The sequence below is a fragment of the Bidens hawaiensis genome, unplaced genomic scaffold, assembly GCF_021521415.1.
Source record: "Bidens hawaiensis isolate Kalapana, Puna unplaced genomic scaffold, B.hawaiensis_p1.1 tig00007933_1, whole genome shotgun sequence".
Classification (NCBI taxonomy): Eukaryota; Viridiplantae; Streptophyta; class Magnoliopsida; order Asterales; family Asteraceae; genus Bidens; species Bidens hawaiensis.
Window position 1 is genome coordinate 382883 of NW_027491552.1, and position 17907 is coordinate 400789.

Sequence of the window (17907 nt, forward strand, 5' to 3'; positions counted from 1 at the left end):
TGTAAGGACAGGTTTAGGGACAACTTGACGGGCACAGAGCCACAGACCACTGTGGTAACTTTCTCAAACCTTCATTACACCTTTAAAATAATATTACTTAATCCACCTTTAATAAACCCCATAACCAAAATCACTTATCACTATTCATCGCTCCGACGTTCATAGCCACGGCTTCATCGCCTCCGACGATATCCACTGCCGTAAAGCATCGCTCCGACGATCTCCGTTGCCATAAACCATGCCGTAAACCATCTCTCTGACGATCTCCGCTGCCGTAAAACATCTTCTCCATCGGTTAATTCGTCTGGTTCGTTTTCTCATCACTCCTCGGTTAATTAGGCTTTGCTAAATTCATCGGTTAATTAGGTTTTGCTAGATTCAGAATTGACATGAATGAATATTGATTTTAGGCACTAAGTGTTCTGTTGCTACAATTAGGCTAAGGCATGTACACTTTAGGTATATATTGGTTAAATTTTTAGTAGCGCTGGTTATTTGTAGTTGAGATATAAGTATTAATGCACATGCCCTATCTAAAGATGATTTTATAATTGCTTGTGAATTGGTTGTAAATTTAAATTCATCTTTTAGGTTATTTTAGTGCTCGTTCATTAATTTTGTGTGTGAGTCGGCTTTTAACGGTGGAGGATTTTGAAATCGCAGTGGCCGAAGCAGTTGAGTGCTCCACTTGAGGTTGTGGATCCTGAAGTTGTAGAGATATTGAGCTTGAAAAAGCTCGTCAATGGAAGGTCACCTCTTATTATCCGATCCTGTTATTTTATGATTATAAGGTTTAAATACGCAGATTTAGGGATGTAATAGAGAAGCCAAGGCTAATTTAGTTTATTGAATGGGATTTAATATTGGTCTCTTCGTTTACCATGTAGTGTTTATTGTGTGTAGCATAATCTGGATCTTTGAGTTTATTTTTGGAAGATGTTAGAAAGAAGCCTGTTGGTGCTCATCATCATTATAACAAAGATGGAGCTCTTAACAACAGGTCAGATTTCATGAAAAATACAATTTGAATCTCCTTTAGGAATTCTTCATTTTCTTGATATTGTTGCAGCATTCTATTTTGACTATGTAAATTGTAATGTTTTTTTCCATCACTTGATAAGTAGACTTACAGTTCTATTATGTGAAGTGAGTTTCATTCACATATATTTAGGGCTGCAAACGAACACGAACGGAGCATGCCCGTGTTCGTTCGTTTAACTTTAATCGAATAAACGATTAAACACAAACAATTAAATGAATGCGTTGCATGTTCTCAATATGTAGAGCAAAGATGGTTATGATGATTTCACATTCCCTGTAATCGAGAATCAAACTCAATTCTCTGTTGCACATGCACGTTCTAGTAAGGTACTAACCAACTTTTTTTAAGAATAATACAATTACATAATTTCACAACCGTAAACAATTTAATTAATATATAATATCTTGTGAAATAGAGTAACCCTATTGCTAGATGGAATATCAGCTAAAGTCATATTAATGAAATTGCATTTTTAGTTGATGGAAGATATTTAGCAACCGATGGCAAAAGTTACTATAGGCACTTCTAAGCTAAGATTGCAACTCACATCACTCCAAGCGTTTCGTGCTCCTAGTTTGGATCGCAACTGATATGTGGTTGCCACCTATGAAGGGACACAACCATACTATTTTTGACATTTTGACTGATATGTGGTTGCCACCTATAGACAAACTAACGGTAATAGTTTATCTTACTGTTTTATTTTTTGACTAAAGGGTCCTGGTAGTTCACTAACAAACTGTCGAAGCATAGTGGAAATTGAGCCGGAATTCGGATTAAGGTGGAGCAATGAAGGCAGTTGAGAGCGGGTTTGATCCTTAAATGATCATGATCGGGACTGAATCATAGAAGGATGAAAGCCATCGGTCAAAGATCATGTGGTCTGCAGCTGCTTCTATGGACAACAAACGAGGCAGCATGGGCGTGCATTCAGAGTGGTTTTGAGATCAAATCATGGTGTATGGAGTAGTAGTTCATATAGTTCCTGATTAGAAACTTATATGATTCAGGCGGTTTTTGGATAATGTAGATATGAGGAAGCTGAGAGTAGTTACAAAAAGTTTCTTGAATTGAAACCGGGAAACTCGGTTGTTGAAAAGGAGCTTTCTCAATTGCATCAAGCACAAAGTGGTTTAGATACAGCCAGCAACCTCTTTGATTCGGGCGATTATATAAAAGCTTTGGATTATATAGATAATGTGGTTCTTGTTTTTTCTCCTGCATGCTCACAGGTACTATATGTCACATTCTAACTATTTATATTTTGTATGTTTCTAACTATTTATATGTTGTATGTTATGTTTAAATTGCAGGCTAAGATACTAAAAGTGAGGTTATTAATAGCTGCTAAGAATTATGCAAAGGCGATCTCAGAAGCTGGAATCATACTTAAAGAAGATGAGGATAATTTAGATGCATTGCTGCTTCGTGGTCGTGCTTATTATTATTTAGCTGATCATGATGTTGCTACTAGGCATTACCAGAAAGGGCTCCGCCTCGATCCAGAACACAGTGAATTGAAGAAAGCATATTTTGCATTGAAGAATTTACTCAAAAAGACAAAACTTGTAAATCCAACTACTGATTGAATTTTGTATGTCTCCTAGTCTTTGACTTTTTGTCTAGAAGTCAAACTTTGACTTTTGTTGCAGGCGGAAGATAATGCAAAGAAGGGGAAACTGCGTGTTGCTGTGGAAGATTACAAGTATGCCCTTGCTTTAGACCCCAATCACATGGCACATAATATGTATCTTCATCTCGGGTTATGTAAGCTTTTGGTTAAGCTTGGTAGAGGAAAAGATGCTATAAATGCTTGCACAGAAGTTCTCACTGTCGATGAAGAACATACCGAAGCTTTGGTTCAGGTTTGTTAATGTCACACACATAATCATAATATTAAAAAGTTTGAATGTTTTTGTAACTTAGTTGAATCCATTATTCTCAGAGGGGTGAGGCCAAATTATTGATTGAAGATTGGGAAGGAGCCGTTGCAGATATCAAATCAGCTGCAAAAAATCTCCTCGGGTTTGTTTAAAGTTTAAACTCGGTTATATTATTGATGTTAGTTGTATATTTTAACATCCTACTTTCGGTTATATTAATAAAATAAACTTCGTCTATTTTATAGTGGGTCGTTATCGGTTTAGATAAATAGAATATTAGTTGGGCTAGTGTTGGGTAAATGGATATGGGTTATGGACTTGGGGTATGAAAGAAGAAGGAAAGACCATGGGCTTAAGCCCATGACCCCTAAATATAAATACCATTAATCATCACTTAATCCACATTCACACATATTCCATACACCACCCAAAAACACACACTTAAGATTTCTCTCTAGTTCTTCCTTATCCCTAGCCGAAATCAAGAAGCAAACCGAGCACCGACCCGAGGTAAGATAGTTTAATATTGTATGAGCTTAACCCGTTAGATATAGTTGCGAAAAGATGAGCCGACACCGTTAAACCGTTTAAATCACGAGATCTGGGTGGAATCGGGTATAAACCGAACCTATGATGAGCTTATGGATCACCCTAGCTCAGATATGGATCGAACGGGGCGAAAAACGGTGAAAAACGAGTTAAAACTCGTTTTTCCGGTGAGTTTGCGTTTTTCCGGCGGCTTTTCGGCAATGACGGCGCCGGAAAGGCGGCGCCGGAAAAGTAATACGAGGTTAAGGGTATGTCAGGGAATGTTCTGACATTCCCTGACCTAACCCTAGTTCGCTAGGGGGGATTAACGAATCAAAAGTGATTCGTTAAGACGATTCGCTGAGGAAAGCATAACGAACTAGCTGTAGTTCGTATCTAATTTGTTAAGGGAAAGGGGTAACGAATTACCCTTGATTTGTTATAACAAGTTCGTTAGAGAAGATGACGAATTAGATGGACCAATTCGTTACTTGGGCTGGTTCGCTTGGGACTGATTCGTTAAGGTCCAATTCGCTATATGGACCAGTTCGTGAAAGGGTTCAATTCGTCATAAGGACCAGTTCGCTATAATGCTTGATTCGTTATAATAGTTAATTCGCTATGAACTCCCATTCGTTAAGGACTGAATAACGAATTAGAACTTTGAAAGAATGACAGAACAGTCCCTGGACTTAGAAAAAGAATGAATTAATTACAATTAAGCAACTTTTGAGTTAGCGAATTAAATAATAATTTAAAATCCTAATGGAAAATGTGTTACGACAGTTAATGGAAATAAAATTTTTCCAAGCTGACATGGCAGCTCGACCCCAGCCAGGGGCTCTGCCCCTTGGACCCTGCTAGGGGCTGCCGCCCCTAGACCCCGCTGCCAGGGGCACTACCCTCGGACCCCTATTCGTTGTGGGTTATAAAAAAGATAGAAATACGATATGAGATAGAATAGTTAATTAATACATGTAAATATTATACAGTTAGCCGTGCACAACTCAAAAAAGGAATTACCATTAATGGTGAACGTAACCGACTTCAGGTGAGTTTCTAGCCCCATTCCTTGTTATGTTTTCGGGGCTGTGTGCATACTCGATGTGATTAGTTAATACACTTATCCTAAGTGATAAGTGTATGCCATATATGTATTATGTGAAATGTATGAATGATTTCTTGCCGGTACATGAACGATCTTTGGAATTGCATGTACTGCCAGGAAATGGTTGATGTTATATGTTTGTTGTAATATGAAGAATGAATGATGTATGTATGTGCCAAAGTTACGATTATGTATATAGAAAGTATGTTAAGGAGGGATGGAAGAAAGGGTACCTGACCCTAATAATATCCGAGGATGGAGGGTGACCGGACCATAATAATATCCTAGGATGAAGGGTACCGGACACTAATAATATCCGAGGTATGTAGGACGAATGCTCTTTATAACGTAAGGATAGTTATATATGTGTATGAAAGATTGATGGACAGGTTAAGTATGTAATGCGTACCTTCGGGCACGTATATGTGTATGTAAAGTAAGTTATGTGATTAACTAGAACTCACTCAGCGTAGCTGACTTTTAGTATGCACGCAGGCAAATAGGTTGAGGCAGCTCGCGTGATTGAAGACACATGGCATGGAATCGATGAGACTGGCATCTCGAAGAAATGTTGTGATGTTTTAAAGACTATGTTTTGTTTTAAATGACTATGAATGTTTTATAAGACAATATTTGAAGGTTATGTATTATATTATGGTTGAAGTTTTAATACTCCGCGAATGTTTTAATTAACTCTGATATTTAGACTGCGTTTATGAGTAAATCCAACACCAAATGTAGGGCTACCGGTAACGGAGCCTTACATATATGTGTGTGTGTAATTATAGAAATGATATTTTTTAAAGGATATGAGCATTCGGGAGTCATTTATGAAGGCGGAGAAAGCTTTGAAAATAAGTCAACGGAAATATTGGTATAAGATTTTAGGTGTGTCGAAGACTTCAACGATATCTGAGAGATAAAACGAGCTTATAAAAAGCTAGCTTTGCAATGGCACCCGGATAAAAATGTGGATAATAGAGAAGAAGCAGAAAATAAATTCAGAGAAATAGCTGCTGCATATGAGGTTCTTTCTTTACCCTTTTGAGTCAAACTGGTGACTTTTATTGGGTTGACCGTTGACCCAATTACTGTTGATTGCAGATCCTTGGAGACCATGACAAGCGTGCACGATATGATCATGGTGAAGACATTGAAGTATGTAATTGGCTAACATTCGAAAGTTTGGTAGTTATGGTTTCTGATTTTTGATTAGCTAGAGTAACATTTTTTTGTTTGTTTATAGAACTCGAATAACTTTTTGTTTATATTGAATTTCTTTGATACAGATTTATAGTTTGATTTGTGTCTGTGTGTTTGTGTCTATATTTATATATATTTTGAACAATTATTTTTGGTTGCCTCGAGATCAAAAAGACGGTAGCAAGATTTGAAGATTTGCGGTTGCAAGACTTGCTACCGAGCAGTGGTAGCAAGATTTGCGACGGCTGCAGTGCAGCAGTGGTAGCAAGACTTGCGACCGCAGCAGTGGTAGCAAGCTTTGCGACCGCAGTAGTAGTTGCAAGATTTGCGACGGCCGGAGTGGTTTCAAAATTTGCGATTGCTATAGCAAACGGTCGCAATAGGGCAATTGCGACGTGTGTTTTTCCGACAGCATTTTTGGTTGCAAAACGGTCGCAATAGGGCAGTTGCAACCGTTTTGCGACCGGAAAGGTCGTCGCAATTGCCCCGTTTTCTTGTAGTGAATGCGATACTTGTTTATGTTTGTTTATTAATCATCTGGTGATATATTATACAATACTTATACGTATGTAGTTTTGTTAATTGTGTAATACTTTACAAAAGTTTATTACGTTAATTGTTTAATTGGTTCGGTTGATACATGTATATAAGGTTGTACAAAAATGTTTTATTATTAACTTATACATTATAATCTACACATCGGGTTTTAAATTTTTTTATATCCAATGTCGACAAAAATAAACACTTCGTAATTGTAGGTTCGGTTTCTTGAAAACATAATGTATTTAAAGATATAAAGGGAAACAAAAAATAATAAATTTGTCATATTCTGTAAAGATGAGAGGTTAAATGAGTAACAATTATTTAATATTACAAAAGTTATCTAAAGTTTAAGGGTAATTATTGTAAATATAGAATGAGAATGAAAATGTATTTATATAGTTGCATAGAGAAGTTGTACTTTAATGCTTTATTGACTTGTACATTATAATCTAAGCATTCGTTTTGGAAATTTTTTATATCAAAACGTCGACAAAAATAAACACGTCGTAATGGCAGGTTCGGTTTTTAAAAAGACATATTATATTTAAAGATATAGACAAAAACAAACAAATAAATCAATTTGTCAATTTTTTAGATAAAGATGAGGGGTTGAATGTGTAACTATTCTTAAATATTACAAAAACTATCTAAAGTTTAAGGAAAATTATTGTAACTATAGAAGGGTAATAATTGTAAGTATAAAATGAAAATGAAACAACGGTTGGTGAATATTGTGTAAATACCAAAATGCCCTAAAAAATTTAAAATTATATGCATTCAAAGTTGTACAAGTTGCATAATAATTTAGACCTCTTAAAATTTAAGAGGCCCTTCACTCATCCTTTATATATAGTATAGATAAGAAAATTAAATAACAGATTACCTTAATTAATGTATACCAAAACTAATTAGTATATATTTATATCGTGTCATGTTAGCGCCAGTTTCGGCTCGGGTCGGATTTCAGTTCGTAATGGGTTGGGGTCGGAACGAGTTTTGCCTTGGCACGGTTTCGAGTCATGATGATATTTGGTCCTAACGTGTTTCGGGTTGGGTCTGGTTGCAATTCGGAACGGGTTTTGACTCGAAACAGGTGTCAGCCAAACCTGAAATCCGTGCTAACCCGAAGCACGTTCCGACACAAACCTGTTCCAACCCAAAATTGGTTCCCACCAAAAACCTATCCTGACCCGACAGGGAAGAAATTTTTCAATCTGTTTCAACTTTCGATCCTCGTTCCGAGTCATAAATGAAAATATTGGTATTCATTTTCCAAATGAAAGTCGTTGGCCAGTGAGGTTAGGACACGTGTCCGTTGTAGAGAAAATGAATCAGATATCCGTATACGTATTTGATAGTGTTGGGGGTCACAAGATTCGATTGTGGCCTCTGTTCATTCTCTCTCTCTCTCTCTCTCTCTCTCTCTCTACAATCTCTTTTCTGAACAGATTAGGTACCGTGCACTTAAACCTACTATTTATCATTCCAATTTGAATTTCTTCTCCTCTTATCTTTTATTTATGTTACGGAAGTAAACTGTAAGTATCTTCATCCTTCTTCTCATTTGATTTCACTTATTGCAATGGATTGAGATTATTGAATCCCAAAACGTGTGATTGTTTGCCATTTGCCCTAGGGTTAGCAGAATCATCAAGCAGACTTCAAGTGATCAAATTATTAAGTACTAGTATTAATTAATGGCTAAAGTTCATGGGATTATTTACTCATCGGTTAAAAATCCAAGGTTAAATAGTAATAATCAAGGACTGGTGCTACACAAATTCACTCATCCGGTGTTCAGATTAAAGTTTTCTAACAAGGAGAAATTGACTACATGTGAACATTTTAGTACTTCATTTCTGTCACCGGCTTCTCCATTCGTATGTCGGTCTAGAGACACACAAACTGCAGAAACAGAAGAACTTGTGACCCAGAATGAAGATTGCTCAGATCATTTCAGGTATGAATGATGCAATAAAATATATTTACATATATATCCACCCGTACATACACATGAAAGATAACCTAGAATAGTTATTATTACGTTTAGCAGAACTCAAGGCAGAAACGGGCAACATGTTCATCCCGAGAGAATTAGTGACAGAAACCAGGCATTAGCTGAAGCTTGTAAATTTGCTTACAATGATGCTAGATATGTCAACGAGAGGGCTAAAAACGACATTGTCTTGCTTTCTCGGTAAGTATGCCAACCGGGTTCAGTTTTATCTCAAACTGATCAAATTAAAAAACTTTGCTTAAAGGGCAAGGGTTACTCTCGGTCAAAGATTATATTGTTGTTAATCGCTTAGTGAACATATCGTAGTTATTAATAGCGACACTTTTTGCACCTAGGCGTTTGTTTTGGTAGAAGCGACTTACTAAAAGTAGGCGCTAATTTGGGGAATTAGTCGGTAATTGCTTTTTTTATTTGATTTTTTTTAACTTGATTTGTTTTTGATTGATCACTTAACCTAGTTCAACAATTTATTTAAAATGAAGGAGTTTAACAAAATTAACTCCATTATCAACTTTCTAGAATACCATGAAATTGAAGCTGATAACGGGTTTGAAGATTGATGAAGATCTTTTGGCTTTTGATTAAATATTTAATTTATTACTTTCATGAAAATTGTGTTTTCATGTGTGAACAATTTGTTTATTTTGGTTTTCAGATAATTTTGGTACTTTATGTTGAGGATTATGGTTTTGAAATATTTTGGTATTTGAAAAAAGTGAGGTTTTACATTACAATTTTTTTTATTGAAAGTGCACTTTTTTTGTGGAGACCCACGCTTTTATTGCGCCTAGCGCCTAAGCCCTCGGAGAGACGTATGTGCCTTGAGTGCGCTTAACGCATTTGATAACTATGGAACATATCGATATTTAGAATTCTTAAATTAAATAATTACATAATAAGTCAGTAATTTTTAGAAGACTGATGATGATTTCTCGTGTTGTTAGTGGCATTAGGAGATTGGATGCTCGGGCACGCCAAGATGTTGCTATTTTGGGTTCAGGATTTTTAAAACTTGATGGTAGTATTCTTTACAAGTCATTAACATCCATTGCAAAATAAATATAAACTGATATTCATCAGGGTGTGTATAAGTTGATCTCTAAGCTCTTTCTTCTGTCAGCTGCTTTTATTCTTTAATCTTGATGAACTTATTAAACTAATAAAAAGTTTAATAATAAAGATTTTGACCTACTATTTTTTTCTAACAATCTTCTTGCTTGGTAGCTCGGGCAAGGGAGGACACTGAAAAAATTGACAATGATGTGAAGAAACGAGCGGAGCATCTTCATCACATTGCTCTCGTATGTAACAAGTTATAGTTATTTGTTTATTCTTTATTCTGAAAACATTAATCCCAGTTCTGATTAAATTTCCTTTTTAACAGATTTTAAAAAACAAAGCTCACTCTAAATTGAAAAGCGTTGCTGATCGACATTGGAGTGATGGAGCTTTAGAGGTGTTTGTTTGCATATTTTCACCTTTTTTGTATTTGGTCGTTTAGGAAATAAATATTATTTTGGTTCATCAGGCGGATCTCAGGCGTGCTGACTATATGGCCAAGCAACGTGCAATGGAAGATGCACTCATGGCTTTAGAGGTAATTTTGGTGTGACACTGCATATTTAATATTTTAATAAAAAGCGCGTACTTTTATTTTTGTCTTAATTTTAAAACCTTTGCAGTTTATGAAAGATGTACACGACATGATGATTAGCAAAATGTATAAACTGTAAGTCAAAGACAATCTTCTTTGTTTCATAGGCGTTTTGTTATTTTCTTTCTGATATATATTTATGTATAGGAAAAATGGAGCTTTATCTTCTGATGACATGGGAGCCCAAATAACACTTGAAAAGAATGGAAAAGTTCTCGATTTTTTTCCTGGGGAGGTGTCAACCGATCGCATAACTGCTATTCAGGTCTGTATAAACCATTCAATTTTTAAAACGTCTTAAAGGGTGTTTGGATACGAGTTTTGAAACTGATTATTTGATATTTAATAATTGAAGCATTTAGTCAGCTTGAGTCTTTAACAATAAAGACCCCTTTTTTGTTTAAAACTGATTTAAACTATTTGGAGGATATCCAGGAAGCTTATCAAGATATGGCATCTGCACTCTCAGAGGCTGATGGAATTGACTACAATGATCCTGAAGAAGTAAAAAAAAAAAGAATAGAAGTTCAAAATTTGAAACTTTTAGGATTAACAGTGTAATGCTAATTCGTCTCTCATTTCGTTACATTTTTACAGCTTGAATTGTTGGTTGCAACACTGATGGATCTTGATGCAATGGATGGTAAAGGTAGTGTATCATTATTGGCAGAGTGTTCAAGCTCTCCAGATGTCAAAACAAGGTAGACCTCTCGATTATCGGCTCGTCTATTATTTGTTAACGATTTAATTGTATTATTTGTGTACACATATAATTGTTTTTATATGTGTTTATATCATAATTGTGTATGTAAGATAGTATATATTATTTAAGCTTAGGCTTGAGCGGTCGAGCTCAATTAAGCTTGGGCTTGATTCGAGCTTTTAGCGAGCCGATCACAAGCAACTCACAAGTGACTCTGCTCGTTTAATAAGAGTTAAAGGTCAGGGTAACAAGGTAAATCGAGTAAACCACATACAGACGGCATTGTATCTAGCAACTGCTTTATTCTACCCCATGTCCCTTCGCCATTGAAGCTTATTTAAACCCTGTGATGAGTTCGTTTCAAACTCTTTCGAATGCTCTATGTTTATTTCTCTATATCTCAGAAAAGCATTGGCTAATGCTTTATCCGTTGCACCTTCGATGTGGACCCTTGGAAATGCCGGCATGGGAGCCTTACAGGTAACTATTGATCTTAACGAGACGCGGCAAATTGACGTCTCAAAAGGGTATTTTGGACATTTAACTAACACAAAAAGGTTATTGGTTGTAGAGACTGGCAGAAGATAGCAACCCAACCATTGCAGCTGCAGCATCCAAAACCATCTCAGAACTGAAGAGACAATGGGAGATAGAAGAAGGGGATGATTACAGATTTATGATGAATCAAATTCCATTGCGGGATGCGGACTACAAAATTCGCGATGATGGCGATGAAACTGAAGACTAATTGTTAAAACTTTTAGAAAATTAATATAAATGTAGATAGATATCTTTGTAAGCAGAGTAATTTGTATCTGACTTTCTGTATGATATACAGATTCTAGTTTCATACATTATACACTAGTTGGTTCCTCATCTTCTTGCATGAGATTTGATTCGTCAACTCTTTGGTCTCTTTTAGGATAGTCAAAGGCATAATGTGTAGCCACTCGAATTTTCAAATTAATATTTATTAGTCATAACCTGAATCGCTTTTATATTCGGGATTTATAAATAAAATATTGAGATAATTAGTTAAATTAATATTATTGTTTAACTATTTATCTATATTATATAAAACAACTTTCAAGATTTTACAATTTACACCCTAATCTTTACTTAAACCCATTATTGTTTCCATCCTCATAATAGAGGGACCAAATTGCAAAACCTGATTATATTATTATATTAATAATCCAAACCCAATTACCAGACCCGTTAACCTGTCCCATATGTGCATCCGTGACCCGTATGTGTTAACTTGCACTTTAATTCTTGTAGTTTATTTGGAAATTGAATCATTAGTGGTGTTAATCATACCAAATCGGCTTGACCAACAACACGAATTTAGAAGCAAGATCATGCATTATTTGTATTGCTTAATATCATAGTCGCTTATAACCCGTTTTTGATATACATCATATCGAACATTATATTCCAATTAAACTGGCATGCCTAATCCTCTGACCATCGCTAAGCAAACCCCAAGATTAATTATGTGTTCATAACCTGCAAGACCTCGTTCTTAATCCACTCATCGCCGGCTCTGTTCTTGTCCAAGATTAAAGGTTTTATGATAAAGATTTTAATAATAAGGTTTTAATTTAAAATACATAATATAAATTTGTAGTTAAGATATTTAAATTACACATTTTATAAAAGATTTTATTTATATAAATCTTATTATTTATTATTTGTTATATATACTTAAAATACAAATCTAAAAGAAATCTTTATTAATCAATATATATATATATATGTGTGTAGCTATATTAAATGCATTTTTGATTTAAAAGAAAGCAAATATCTTTTTATAAATTATGAAGTTTTATAAATATTTATTTATATATTTTTAAGTATTTTATGTAATTAAATCTTATTATTACGATAAACTTCGATCAAATTAATAATAAATCTAAGTAATATTAAACTTTCGTAAGAGTATACTCGATCATCAAATCCCAAACCTCTATTTAGTTTTGCTTCGTTATTCCATTCATATTTATTTCCTCAATTATTGTAATTAGGATTCTTGTCGGTACATCCCGAAGAGCTTGACTTACCGGTTTCTAATTTAATCATTATCCCTTGCTTAATCGCTAAGGTGAGTAATCACTCCCCTATTTTACTTATTTTAAACCTTTTTGGGGACATGTGCGTATCTTATATATTTATCTATTATCTAGTTTTCAAAACCGCAACTGTTAATCCTTGTGTGTATATCAGTTTATGCTTAACTTGCTATTTGCTTACTTGCTTTATTTGAACGTTGTTTGCTTAATTCGGCAACCGATGTCCATTTTTATGGATTGGTTGAGCCCTTTTTTTACGGTTTCTTTCTTTATGGTTTGATTGATTGTTTATGTGATATGGCTTAACTGTTTATTCTCAGAGGAACAGTTTGCATCTTTCTTTATTTATTATATATTATTATTGTTGTGTCTTTAACTGGTGTTTTACTCACTCAACATGTGTTGTTGACAAAATTCTATTTTATACGCATATGCAAGTTATCGTATAAATTTAATGCAGGTTGGTGAAAACTTAGTGAAGAATTTAAGTTAAAACTAATTAATCAAGATCATTTGTGATATAAGTTGTATTGTTGCATGATTATGGATTTTGTACTTTGTACTTGAATTATTTGAATAATTTAATCGAATTAAATAGATATTGTCACTTTTAAATTTTGCATGATAGTACCTTGAGAGCTGTGGCAATCAGTTCGCGCCCCGACATTTTCGCCGTAGATTGGGGTGTGACATAATGTCCACACACAATCCTAGCAATGATAGCATTTTACTTTGCTTAAGGGCTTCTTGTACTTCTTCCATTTGCTATAATTATTGCTTATATTCTTATACCCTGTGAAGCATTCTCCTCCTCCTTATTGTGTAAAGTTACTGTGTAAGAGAGATTCATCTATACGCCAATTGTCTTGTTTGAATTTTTCCCTACGCCAATTGTCTCGTGATGACTTGAACCTTTCTTTTCCGTGGTTTCCAAAGTACCTTTCACGGTCATAATTGTTATCATGCGTGAACAATCTGTCTTGACTCTGTACAAGGCTTCCTTTCTTAAGCCAAATCATTTCTTCTTTTGTCTCTTAACTTCCCGATGATCTCATCCATTGTTATTAATCTAAGTCAGAGATTTAGTTATGGCTTCCTTTCTTAAGCCATAATTGATCAAGTACGGTGTCTAGATGTTTACATGCTAGGAGCGGTTGATCCAACGTCTTTCCTAACTCGATTGCCTTGGTGATATAGCCACTAATATTTGCAGTGGAGCTATCTATCATCTCATCCTCCTCCTTCATTTGCATCATCTGAAATTCTATCATCAGAGATCGTTTGCACCCATCCGTTGCAAGGTGCCTTTTCTCAACACCTCCCACACTTCCTTCTCAATTTTGCAACTTGCCACTTGCAAGATTACAACTTCCATTATTGCTTGGTACGAGATTGCATATCAACAATAGGTTCTATCGTTTTCCATAGACCATTTACCTCAAGAATGGTCTTGATTTTAATTGCTCAAACCGTGTAGTTCGTAGAATTAATATATGACATTGATAACGGGATAGCGACGACAAGTGATTCGTTCAGATTGCCAGATCAATGTATCCGATGTATCTTCTGACATCGTTTCTATTCATATGATTTTTATTTTTTCAAACCAGGCGTTTACTTTAACCTTATACATTTCTACCTTCTTTGCTCTAATCAATATGGATTTCCAAAACAAAATTTGCAAACCTGGAATATAAACTTGTAATGAATGATGTTTCCTCCTAGTCCTTGACATCCTTATTTCGGCCTGTAAGTTTGTAACCAAAATACCCACTTACCAGAAAACTTGTTATAGGATTTTGATCTTATCTTCACCGAACCAAACAACCCCTCTTTTCTCTCCTTTTCGGTTTGAAACCTTAACCAATTCTCCTATCTTTTTTATTCTAGTCACAACCCATAACCTTGTTTTTATCCTTTCTATATTGAACCCAACCTAACCAGAAATCATAGCCTTCATTTTTTGTTCACGAGTGCCGCCCCTTGATCACACAGCCATTCTGATTCAAATACCAAGCCAAACTAGCTGCCTTTGCTCATGTGATAATCGTTGAACACTTGTTCCTTAGTCTATTTTGGTTCTAACTCTTTTCGGCCTCAATACCTGCATGCAATTCACACCCGGTTCGTGGCTTTTGATCTTTAGTGACAACTACACACAACTTGGGTTTTGTTTCGATTTCACGACAACAAACAAGCCTAACAAAGATTTCTTTGATGGATTAGATGGTTAACAAAAAAAAAGTGTTTATATATTTTAAACTAGTTAGCACACGGAATGATCCAAATAACTAAGTTACAAATAAAGTAATACATAACGCGCATAGAAAAATGTATTACATCTATGCTTGTATCATTATACATAAATTGATTTTATTTACATCACAAAATGAATTTAAAAAAAATGAACTTAATTAAAAAATAATGCACGTGCAAAAACATACTAAAGAACACTCCATCTATTGAAAATTTATTCTCAGTATTATATGTGTATAATTGAAATAAATTTAGTTATGAACCAATTTTGGAGAATACTTCTCATATAATAATAGGTTTTGAGCGACATCATAAATTTTTTTTGATAATTTTGAAGGGTTTCTCGACTTTAGCAATTGACAAAAAAAATGACATGTTAACCTGTTCAATTTTGTGAATGTTTTGCTTCACTTAAACATAATTTTGTACGTCATGCTTCACATAAAACACTCCGATCACTATTAAAGGAAAAGTCAATGTTGACACAAATTTTTCTAATTTGATAAAAGTTAAAAGCATTTACAGGCCTTGAGGTGACATGAGTGCTTGTCATTTTTTCTTAAATTTTAATAGTCAAGAGAAAAATACCCAACGTGCAAAATACCGAATCTTGACTATTTCCAAAAATGTCCTTAAAAGTAAATTTGAAACCAATCACGTTTAAAATTCTAACTTTAATTTGTTTTACATTTTCAAGTCAAAACTTTGAACAGGTAACAAATTTAACAATAAATCTATTTGCATTCTCAATATTTTAAAAATATTCAGATTACCCATTTTACCCGTAACAAATTTGAGCCAAATGTAGTTAATTTGTACCAAACGATCTATTAACTAACTTTTAACCCGTAACAATCAAAGTTAAGTTCCACTAAAAACCCGCAACAATCCTTGATAAAAAAACACAAGAAACTAAATATGATAAACTTTAATATATTCGAAAGTGTTGGTATATACTCTCCTTACAATTTAACACAAATATTTATAGTTTACTAAATCAATCGAAAAAATAAATAGATAGATTCAAATCATTATTTATAATTTATAAAATTATATGACAATGTACAAAAAAAAAACAACAAATAAATGGATATATTTATAAAAAATGGATAAACTTTTAAGCGTATATTTATAGTTTAATGATTAAAAATTACTACGTAAATTGAAAGCATATTGAATTTTTTTATTACAATCTTCAACAATATACATAGTGTAATATGTTAATGATAATATTTACAATTATATTCTTTTTAATATTTAACAATTTGTTGTTGATTTTTAGATTTCACCAAGTATGTTGTGAAATATATTTTAACAATAAGTAGTGGTATAATATGTAAATATTTATTATTATAAAAGTGTATATATATATAATATAAATAGAGTTTAAAGAAAAATAAATAATTTAATCATGTTATAAATATAATATAAATATAGTGTAAAATGAAAATGAGTAATTATTAATTTATAACATATATTAGTTTTGGAGGGAAAACAATTGTGAGGATTAACTACAAACTGACATGTGTCTACATTATTTTACTTTATTAGAATAGGTAGATGCCTAAAAGCACTTAGGAATACAGTTAGCCATCTAAAAACACATTTTTTTTAAATCGCCTAATCCATCAAAGAAATCTTTGTTAGGCTCGTTTGTTGTCGTGAAACCTAAACAAAACCCAAGGTTGTCTATTTGTCACTAAGATCAGAAACCAAGAACAGCAGGCCCGACCCATGGGCCAGCTAACTCAGGCCATTACCTTGGGCCTCCAACCTTTTTAGGCCTCTAAGTATTATGCATGCATATATTTATGTTTTAAAATGGGTCATAAACTAAAACTTAGGCCCAATTCTTTTTTATTATGACCTGATAGGAAAAATAGAAAAGAAAAATAACAATACTATAAATGGACGCATAGATCTCTGATAGGAAAAAAATATTATTTTTTTAAAAAAAAATTTTAACACCACAAACTATAAACTTAATAGATTATTGTTTGTCTCAAGCCCGGGTAAAGGAGGAGAGTTTATATCAAATTGTTTTTAAAAAAGGCCTCAACATTTAGTTCGCTTTAGGCCTTCATAAACGATGAGACGGCCCGAGAACCGGTGTGAATTGCATGCAGGTATTGAGGCCGAAAAGAGTTAGAACCAAAATAGACTAAGGAACAAGTGTTCAATTTCTTGATTAATTTATCTCTCGCCGAACTACGTACATTGACCACAACTGAAAGAATCTTGATATGATGTAACTGTAAGTATATTTTGTTCTCGAAATGACAGCGCGAACATGCCAACAGCCATCCGTTCACTCGTTAGCTAGCACTATTCCACATCTTAGTTTAGACCCATGATATACAAGTCGAACCATTGTGATGCAAAGGTTTCATCGGTTCTAAGGCACTGATTCAAATTTATACTATATATAATATGTGAAAGATGGGCAAATTAAGACGATTTAGTTTTAAGTAATTTACAAAACAATCAACACATTGTACAACTACAAAGCATGATAAAGAAGGGTAAAAAGGACTTTCAAGCATATATTGCACACTTGAACTTTCAATTCATTTAATATATTTATAAATTTTTACCCTCAACTTTTGTTAAATGAAAGAATACTTACAACTTCTCTCCCTCATCTTTAATCATTTATTACTAATTATTTTAATTTTAAACCAACTTCCCCCCCGTGATTTTTAAATCGAGATAACTTTTTCGTACGTTAATATTTTTTAGAAAATGTTGCACTATAAAAACGAGCATTTTATTCTCTTTAATTTGAGTATCATATTGTTGGAGTTTTTTTCAATTAAAAAAATCAACATGTTACGTATGAGTGTTAAAGGCCGGTTTTGATGGTTCAAGTTAAACATGCGAGCCAAACTGTTAGTAACG

The 17907-nt window shown here is 33.9% G+C and overlaps 1 protein-coding gene and 1 pseudogene across 2 annotated transcripts; both read left to right on the forward strand.

Annotated features, from left to right (window-relative positions):
* Positions 1–5860, forward strand: LOC143636422 (dnaJ protein P58IPK homolog A-like; annotated as a pseudogene). The gene is made up of 9 exons (XR_013154242.1): positions 1–749; positions 904–1000; positions 1285–1368; positions 2073–2274; positions 2356–2610; positions 2695–2907; positions 2988–3067; positions 5368–5588; positions 5666–5860. The product of XR_013154242.1 is annotated as a dnaJ protein P58IPK homolog A-like (transcript).
* A 2135-nt stretch (positions 5861–7995) lies between these two features.
* LOC143636420 (senescence-associated protein AAF, chloroplastic-like) lies at positions 7996–11554 on the forward strand. The gene is made up of 12 exons (XM_077104017.1): positions 7996–8267; positions 8361–8504; positions 9269–9342; positions 9549–9625; positions 9709–9780; positions 9853–9921; positions 10007–10053; positions 10126–10243; positions 10414–10482; positions 10576–10679; positions 11086–11161; positions 11253–11554. Exons 1-12 carry the CDS (start codon positions 8005–8007, stop codon positions 11427–11429), a joined length of 1290 nt encoding a protein of 429 aa, XP_076960132.1. The 5' UTR covers positions 7996–8004; the 3' UTR covers positions 11430–11554.
* The last annotated feature ends 6353 nt before the right edge of the window (positions 11555–17907 follow it).